The sequence below is a fragment of the Pinus tabuliformis genome, chromosome 6, assembly GCF_031772625.1.
Source record: "Pinus tabuliformis cultivar Carrire ecotype Pingquan chromosome 6, CPIR1, whole genome shotgun sequence".
Lineage (NCBI taxonomy): Eukaryota > Viridiplantae > Streptophyta > Pinopsida > Pinales > Pinaceae > Pinus > Pinus tabuliformis.
This window is the reverse complement of record NC_142292.1, coordinates 362,359,471-362,369,311: the sequence shown is the minus strand read 5'-3', so window position 1 is coordinate 362,369,311 and position 9,841 is coordinate 362,359,471. Positions and strand designations below refer to the sequence as shown.

Genomic DNA, 9,841 nt, shown 5'->3' with positions numbered 1-9,841 from the left:
GCATCAATTATAGTGTGAAACATGTTCTAGAAAAGACATAAAGAAGTTTGGAAAGAGCGATGTGTACTTTTTAGTAATTTTTAACAAAAAGAATATATTGATGCTAGTATTTTATGAAAAATAAAAATTCTTATTGCTCAATTAAGAATTAACTCGCATCAATTATAGTGTGAAACATGTTCTAGAAAAGACATAAAGAAGTTTGGAAAGAGCGATGTGTACTTTTTAGTAATTTTTAACAAAAAGAATATATTGATGCTAGTATTTTATGAAAAATAAAAATTCTTATTGCTCAATTAAGAATTAACTCGCATCAATTATAGTGTGAAACATGTTCTAGAAAAGACATAAAGAAGTTTGGAAAGAGCGATGTGTACTTTTTGCACTTCTTGAACAGTGGAATCCAAAAATCATTTCATTTTAGAATGTAATGCTTTTAGAGAAATGAAAAACAATTACAACAATATGTTAACATCAATTCCATGGCGTCATTTTTTCTATAAAAAAACTCTTAAAAAATTAATTCACCCATTATTAATTTAAATAATAAAAAAATTAAATTGCCAAATACAAAAAGCTAATAATCTCATAAACTATACAAAAAATCTCATAAACTATACAAAAAGCTAATAATCTCATAAACTATATATTTAATCTTATAAACGTTAAAAATTTCGTTCATTCACCCCTAACCTCCTAACCTCCCAGTCCTAACTGAAAAAACACTCTATAAATAACACTCGCTCATCTTGACTCAACCGATCGAATTCTCCGAATGCCTCTGTTTTACCCTCGACCCTAAGCTCCCACTTCCTCTTCCTCCCATGGGACTGTGCTTTACGGCGATTCCAGACTCTTCGTCGTGTCTGTATAACACTCTGAAATACACTCGGCCCTCTGTCGCAACCCCGCAGCAGTCAAACCATGTCTCTTGCAATCCCCACGGTCATATTAATCGCGCTCCTATCACTTCTCCTCGTCTCTCCTCCCTCACCTCCGGATCTACCTGCGGGATCTCCGAGCGAAGAAAATCCTGATCCGCCACGGGACCGGGCGCGAGAAGAGGAGGGCATCGAAATCCAGGGTTTTGTGGAAGGCCGATACATTGTGCGCTTTAAGCAGTACAAGCACGGGAGGGAGCATAAATTAGCTCTGGAGGAGCAGTTGGGAGCTAAGGAGAAGAAGGGCTGGAAATGGATCGAGCGTAATAATGCTGCAGCGGCTTATCCGACCGATTTTGGTGTTCTTCAAATACAGAGTGATGGTTTGATTGATGAAATTGAGAACTTAGAATTTGTGAAGGATGTTTCTGCAGAGGCGCGTTATTCCCGAGCTTTGCTGTTCAATAAAGAAAACAAAAATTCCAATGAGAATGGACGTTCTGATAATGCGAAGAAGGGTCCAGGGAAAATCTTTACTCGCATGTCATATGAAGGAGGCATTGATAGTAATGGTACCGTCAATTGGGGCCGCAAGCTATTCATGCAGGTAATTTTATTCCAGTGTTGACTTGTAATTCTTAGAAGCTAATTTTATTTATTATTCCAATGTTGTTTTATATACAATGCTTTTACCATTTTCAACTGTGGCATTTTAAGTCTATCAACATATATCCACCAACTATCCTGAGATTGGATATGGTTTAGCTGTTAAAATTCATCGAGAGAGATAAATTAACCTGCAACAAATCACACATTATAAACACAATGTCTATCACGGAAAATCCCCAATCTGGGGAAAACCAGCTAATAGAATTATATTAGTCCTTTGACCAAAACTTGACCAAGCCTCCCAGGTTAGCCTTCACCGCTCACCTCCCTAGCACACTTACAATGGAGTCTTTTCAAACCTTTTGAAGGCTTCACTACATGCAATCCATGGCCACAAAATCATGAACAACCAAAAGGATATGTCCAAAACCATTAGTGTTGACTAAGTAACTTTGACTATTTCATTGGGTCAATTTTTATGTAACAACCCCACCTAAAACTTAACTTGGGTTCCCCTTGACCAAATCCGTCCAAACCGGTCAAGTGAGCCAACATTGCCCACCTCTAGGCCGTGCTCCCCTCAAAGTTTACATCCAGGTTATTTGGTAATTCAACATACCCCTATCACCTAGGTCTAACCATTTACATGTAAATATTTTTGTTCAACTCTCTCTCTCTCCCTCGCCCTATATATATTTTTGTTCAACTTTCTCTCTCTCCCTCTCCCTATATATATATATATTTTGTTTTTTTATGAATTTTATTTATTATTATTGTTGTTGTTGTTGTTGTTGTTGTTGTTGCAGTTTACAATACACAACCAACATCTCTCTCTTTCACAGGTCAACCATTTCAACACTCTTTTACACAACCAACATCTCTCTCTTTCACAGGTCAACCATTTCAACAATCTTTTCTCCTCCAGCTCCTTCGATTGCTTCATCTTCACCAACCCTTGCAGCTACAACATGCCACCTCGAACCATTTATCCACAAACTTGGAGATCAAACCATGGACGATCCTTATTCCAAAACATAAAGCATTGACAAGTTTATATGGGCTTTGTCATTTGTTAAACATTTCTCAACTGAAGTGGATGCATTTGAGGTTGTTCTTTCCTTTTCAAGTTTGCTTTATTGATGCGTGGAGGGTCCGACAACCATCCATGCTAATGTCACATTCTATGAGAATATCTACTATCCTTTAACGATGTAGTTTTTCCTAACCAAACAGACCACCAGCATGGCCCTCAAGGGTAGAGCCTCTACTCTTTCATGGCCTCTTCCAAATCGTTACAAACTGTCCACAACTCCAAAACAACAACAAATTCTCTGCATCTATGGCTTAACCAGAGAGTGACTCCACACGATTCTTTCCCTGAAATCACAAAACTTGAACTTTGCACGACTTCTGCGATTTCAATCTTTGCATGGCCTCTTCTATGTCGCTTAAGAGCCACTTGTTGAGGGTTATCATAGTAAGGACAAATCCCATATCCTGTAGCCACTATAAAGATCCTCTCTGCACCAGAACATCAATGTCATAATAATGTCCTCCTTAACTTTTTCCACCAATTCTTCTCTTAAGAGGCAATTGTATTGTTGGGGATTGATCTTATATAATTGATGCTATATTTCCATCCATGCTTGAGCTAAATCCATGTATTCATTGCGTGAGCAAGGTTGACCCTCGTAAACTTGCACAATCCCGATGACCTTGCACTAAGTGCACGAAGTCGTAACCCACTTCTGGATGGCCCACGCTCCTCCCCTCGCAATCGTGGATCCTACTATACTTTTCAAGCAACCCTGTGTCTCTCTTCCACACTGTGATTTCCACTCAAATTTTGTTCAATCCCACCAAAATTTGTGAGCCTACATTTAGCTCAAGCTTACTGTCATGTACAAGACGTGTTTAAGATAATCTCAGACACTCTTGGTACTCTACGTCGTCTAATAGACACTGAAATTCTCATGCACATGCTCTGACCAAATGTCTCCCACATTCATTCGTTTTAATGACAATGGATCTCTTCATGGTTCACTGTGTCAAACACTCTTGTGAAAAATTAAAGTTAACCTCATCCCATGGCTCTAATAACATGTTAAAATTCACTAAGAGAGATAAATTAACTAGCAACAAGTCAAACATAATCACATTGTTTATCCTATAAAACCCCAATTTGGGGAAAAAACGAGCTAATAAAAATCTATTAGTCCCTTGGGCAAAACTTGGCCAAGCCAGCTAAGTGAGCCTTTACCACTCACCTGACTGGCACACTTACAATGGAGTCTTTCCAAGCCTTTTGAAGGCTTCACTACATGCAATCTATGGGCAACCAAAACCATGTGCCCAAAACCACCACTGCTAACTGAGTAACTTTGACTCTTTCATCGAGTCAAGCTTTGCCTAACATTAATAGCATGTGACTTCTGGGTTGAGTTAATGGTTCCAATAGCTTCCATTGTATCAGCGGTGTAATGTCCTCCACAAATTGAGGAATGAATGGACTTAGTAGTCTATCTGTCCCCGTGGGCTATTGTTAAAATTGGCAACTAGGGCCAAACTCCATGTGGGTCTTCTTATTTATGGCAGCTGATATTTTTCTTGGATTCCTCTCGTCGAGAGGTGTAGGATTGATCTAAAGATCATCCGATTCAGACATGTATTCATGGAGATATGAATTTATTTGTATTACTTGACAATTTGTCAAGGTTGACCAGCAACCAAATTACCCCATCTCAGCCTCAACGTTGCACTATAAATAGAGGTGGCCTTCAAGTCATTTTCACACACTCTTCTCCTAAGATCTCTCTCCACTCGTTTGGATTTGGTGGCTAGAGAGATCAAAAGGGAGAAGCCCTAGACGCAGTTGATGGAGGAAGCCTATACGCTGTCTTAGAGGAGATCTAGCCATGACCTAGCCGCAGGTGAAAAGAAGGATCTGGTTGTAGTCCTAGAGGGGAGCTCTAGCCCTAGACACAGTCAAAGGGAGCTTCTATATGCAGCCTAAAAGGATCCCTAATCCGCAATGCAAACAAGGAGGCCTCGCCGCTATCATATCTAGCCCTAGTTGCTGTCATAACTAGCCCTAGTCGCAGTCAAAGGGAAGACTCATATTCGCTGTCAAAGAAGGCTTAATCCGCAACTAGGAAGAGGCTCTATTCACAGTTCATGAAGGCCCTAATTCCGCAACAATTAGACTCCCATACGCTGCCCTAATCTGTTGAAAGGTGTAGCCCTTATCCGCAGCAAAAGCAAGGTCACCTAGCCATAGGCAAGAGAGTTTTATACGTTGTCCAGAAGAGGCCTATTCACAACAATCTGTAGTTAGAAGGAGGCCCTAATAACGCAATCTAAAGGGAGGCCTCAATATGCAGTTAAGAGAGACTCTAAGCCACTGCAAAAAGAGTCCTATCGTAGCATAAATTGCTGTAGGTGACAATGTTGTATCAAAAGGCTATGAGTAGGCATGAGTTAAGGACTTACTTGGGCCCTTTGGAAGAATTTGAAGCTACAACTAGCTGCTTTGCTAGGCTACAAGCCATAGCAAGCAGCGAAGGTTGTTTTGAAGCAGCACGACAGTGTACATTGAGTACAGGTGGTAGCATGGATTAGGAGAGACTCTCCTAGGTGGACTGCTACCCTTGAAGAGCTGAGCTGTCTGACAATGTGGAAGATTACATGACTTCTTCTTGTGCCCTATCTAGAATTGCAAAAGCAGGCAATCAGAAGTATATTGCAGCAGCATTGATGATCAACCAAAAAGGATATGCTACAATACTCTTCGTGAGTGTTTGAAGTTTGTTGGTGTTGCATCCTAGAACAATCATCATTATCAGAATGATGGACTTACTGCTGTTGTCATATAATATCTGATTTGTATATTTGTACTATCTCTCTCTCTCTCTCTCTGCTGAACTATTGAAGAATATAAGAAGAATTGATCAAGGGTTTCCCCACATTGGGGTTTGTTCCTAGCTGGTGCCACATCTTGTGTCCTCTTGTCTTGGTTTGTCTTCCGTTGTTTATGTTTTATCTGCAGTTTACTATCATGCTGATGTGATTGCTAATCTAAATATTGTCATTGGGCTAATATGAAAAATTGAAGTAAATTGCTCTAAGCATAGAACATACCAAAAATTAACATGGTATCAGAGCTAAGGTGAAGACAAAGCCCAAGCAAGAGTGAAAGAGCAATCACCGAAGACAGTTGGAAAGGACAAAAGGCTCAATGGGTTCCTCATCCCACTTCCCGGCTGAAGACAAGCTCCATGAAAAGTCTGACTATCACGGATGGAAGATGTCTCTTGATCTGACATTGGAAGAGCAAGAAGTGCTGGATTACATAAAGGGTAAAATCCTTGAGCCTCCATCAAATGCACCAGCTGCTACAAAGAACAAGTACACCAAGGGTGAAGTCAAATCGAAAAAGATTATCAGAGATTCCATTAGCAAGCGTCTGGTGGCCTACATCTCTGATTTGAACACCTCCAAGGAAATCTACGACAGATTGTTAAGCATGTTCAAGGTTAGTGATGCAAATCAAATTTTGTTCCTCAAAAATAAGTTGAAGGATATTTAGAAGGGCAAGGATGAGGATATTCAATCCTACTTCTTAAGGATCTCTGATTTGAACACCTTCAAGGAAATCTACGACAAATTGTTAAGCATGTTCAAGGTTAGTGATGTAAATCAAATTTTGTTCCTAAAAAATAAGTTGAAGGATATTAAGAAGGAGAAGGATGAGGATATTCAATCCTACTTCTTAAGGATCACCGAGATCAAGAATGATTTTCTATCGATTGGAGAAATCATATCTGACAGGGAACTTACTATTACTACTCTTGGAGGACTCCCACCCGAGTCGTATATATTTAGAACCACTATTCTCAATAATGATCTAATTCTAGGGCTTGAAGAATTGATGTCGAGATGCATTCAAGAAGAAACTAGGATGGTGGAGCAAAAAATGCCTTCTAATAGAGGCAACCCTACTGCTTTCTCTGCTCATGCCAAAAGGAGAAATAATGCAAGGTCTAAAGGTCATTTCAATGGAAAGTCTGGATCTAAGGGTGGAAGGAAAGGCAGATGCTTTACTTGTAATAAGTTTGGCCAGTATGCAAGGGAGTGTCAAATAGAAGGGACACATCACATGATGATGTTCACAATCATTCCAGGGGCAACTTCAATCGAAGGAATGACAGGAACAATGGCAAAGGAAAAAGGAATGCAGGACATCAAGGAAATGGTAGACTCTCCAAGAAAGCAAGGAACTCCAGGTATGAAGAATCAAATGTTGTTTCTGATAAGCAAAAGGAGTATTATCTTATATCGGCCCTCTCCACTACCTCTACTCCGAACACTTTGGGAAATTGGCTTATTGATAGTGGTGCCTCAAGGCACTTCACCGGATACAAGGAAGCACTCTCTAATCTGATAGAGAAGGAAACAAACTTGAAGATTATTCTTGGAGACGATGCCACCTATCCCGTAAAGGGTGTAGGGAATGTTACTCTTCAATTGGATCAGGGTAACTCGATTCATTTACAAGAAGTTCTATATGTACTTGATCTCAAGAAGAACCTGGTGTCCATTTTGGCAATGGAAGACAAAGGTTACAAGGTGGCATTCATCTATGGAATGGTACGTGTTTGGAAAAGGAATTTTAAAGATGCTTTTACTCTTGGGTTTAGGGTTGGCACTTTGTATCAAGTTACGGGGAGTCCATTGGGAACCATGTTGTGTGACACATCTCTTCAATGGCACCGGAGGGTTGCCCATCTTCATTGTAAGGCCCTACCCGATGTGAGACAGATGGTGACAGGGATGCCTGAATTCAAAGAAGAGCTTGAAGGTACATCTCCGAGATGTACCGAAGGAAAAATTACAAGGGGACCTTTCCCCTCATGTAATAGCAAGACCATAGATGTAGAACAACCCGAGGGGTTTGAGATTCATGATTGAGAATCTCATGTATGCAGGTTGAAGAAAGCTCTTTATGATTTAAAGCAAGCACCCCAGGCTTGGTATGAGAGGATTGATAGCTATCTAATGAAGCTGAGATTTAATAGGAGTGACGCTGATCCAAACCATTTCTTTAAGGTTGTGGATGATAGACCTCTCATACTGGTACTTTAAGGTTGTGGATGATAGACCTCTCATACTGGTACTTTATGTGGACAACCTCTTTCTGACAGGTACAAACCCTCTCATTTACAAAAGTAAGAGGGAGTTGGATTCCGAATTTGAAATGATGGACTGCAAGCCCGTGACTACCTTGATGGAGCTTAACTTTAAGAAGTTCTGCGTTAGTGTTGTCGCTTGGTGAACTCCAATCTGGATATATGTTTTGTAGTTAGCATGTTGAGCCAACATATGGCCGAGCCTCATCACTTACATTGGATTGGTGCCAAGAATCTTTTGAGATATCTTCGGGGCACAATCACTCATTGATTGAGATACTCTGCTGGAAATGTGACGTTGCATGGTTATTCCGACGCTGATTGGGCAGGCAGTGTGATGGATCACAAAAGCACTTTTGAGCGTCATTTCTCTTTGGGTTCTGCTTCGATATCTTGTATGAGCAGGAAGCAGAAGTCGGTTGCTTTGAGCACCGCTGAGGCCGGTTTCATAATTGCGAGTATGGCCTCGTGTGAAGCTGTCTGGTTGGAGAAGCTCTTCAGTGAGCTGTTTGGACACGTGCTAGATAACATTGTAATCTTCTGTGACAACTAGAGTGGGATTCGATTGTTGAGGAATCTAGTGTTCTATGATCGCTCCAAGCATATAGACATCATGTACCACTTTATCTGGGATATGGTACAACAAGGAGCAAGAAGGCTCCATTACATTGGGTCTGATGTGTAGGTCGCCTATATTCAGATGAAGCCCCTGGGAAAGGTCAAATTCTTGACTTTCCGAGAATGTCTAGGAGTCGTGGAGAGACCCTCTTCTAAGGGTCCTGTATGATATGGATACTGAGCTCTGGGAGCTCTAGGGGGGCATGGGGTACTTCTTGGAGTGATGAGCAACCATAGGGTGAGTGGTTCAGCCTTCTCTTAGTGGTTTGCTATGTACGAAGGATGAGTGGTTCATCCTTCTCCTGCTGAGACACAGTCATAGGGTGAGTGGTTCAGCCTTCCCCTAGTGATTTGTTGTGTATAGGGTGAGTGGTTTAGCCTTCCCCTGGGATACCCCTGGCGACATGTAGGCAGGATGAGTGGTTCATCCTTCTCCTGCTAAGACATCCTACCCATGCAGTCTGTGACTCATGGGAAATACCTCTCATCTGGCCAATGAGTAGGGAAATGAGGATAGGGACCATAGTACTACCGATGGACGCATCGTGTACTATTGTACTCCCTATGTTAGAATGATATTGATCTGGGATTAATTGGAACTGACTTCGGGTCAGTAAGAGTGGTATGAGACACTCTCTTTATTTGGGAACTAATTTCAGATCAGTAAGAGTGGTATGAGACACTCTCTTTATTTGGAATTGATTTCAGATCAGTAAGAGTGGTATGAGACACTCTCTTCATATGAGACTGACTTCGGGTCAGTAGAGAATGGTATGATACATTCTCAATCACTTCTTCTTCATAGTTCAGCAGAGCAGAGCAGGGTAGAGTAGTGCAGAGTAGTGCACTGATGGCAGAGATAGTATTGATTGACAGATGGATTAGCAGATGGAGTTCTCCCTAGTTGAGAGGGAGTGTTAAAATTGGCAACTAGGGCCAAACTCCATGTGGGTCTTCTTATTTATGGCAACTGATATTTTCTTGGATTTCTCTCGTCGAGAAGTGTAGGATTGATCTAAAGGTCATCCGATTCCGTGATATGAATTTATTTGTGTTACTTGACAATTTGTCAAGGTCGGCCAGCGACCAAATTACCCCATCTCAAACTCAACGTTGCACTATAAATAGAGGTGGCCTTCAAGTCATTTTCATACACACTTCTCCTAAGATCTCTCCCTACTCGTTTGGTTTGGTGGCTAGAGAGATCAAAAGGGAGCAGACCTAGCTGCAGGTGAAAAGAAGGATCTGGTCGCAGTCCTAGAGGGGAGCTCTAGCCCTAGACGCAGTTAAAGGGAGCTTCTATACGCAGCCTAAAAGGACCCCTAATTTGCAGTCCAAACAAGGAGGTCTATCCGCTATCATATCTAGCCCAGCTGCTGTCATAACTAGCCCTAGCCACAGTCAAAGAGAAGATTCTTATTCGCTGTCAAAGAAGGCTTAATCTGCAACTAGGAAGAGGCTCTATTCACAGTTCATGAAGGCCCTAATTCTGCAACAATTAGACTCCCATATGCTGCCCTAATTTGCTGAAAGGTGTAGCCCTTATCC

At 41.2% G+C, this 9,841-nt stretch overlaps 1 protein-coding gene across 1 annotated transcript in view; it reads left to right on the top strand.

The window, feature by feature from the left end:
- Nucleotides 1-746: 746 nt before the first annotated feature.
- The window catches only part of LOC149258799 (subtilisin-like protease SBT6.1), a 327,819-nt gene continuing 318,724 nt past the window's right edge, over nt 747-9,841 (top strand). Inside the window, 1 exon segment of the mRNA XM_089416280.1 lies at nt 747-1,488. Within this exon segment, the coding sequence (XP_089272406.1) occupies nt 925-1,488 (564 nt within the window). The 5' untranslated portion in view covers nt 747-924.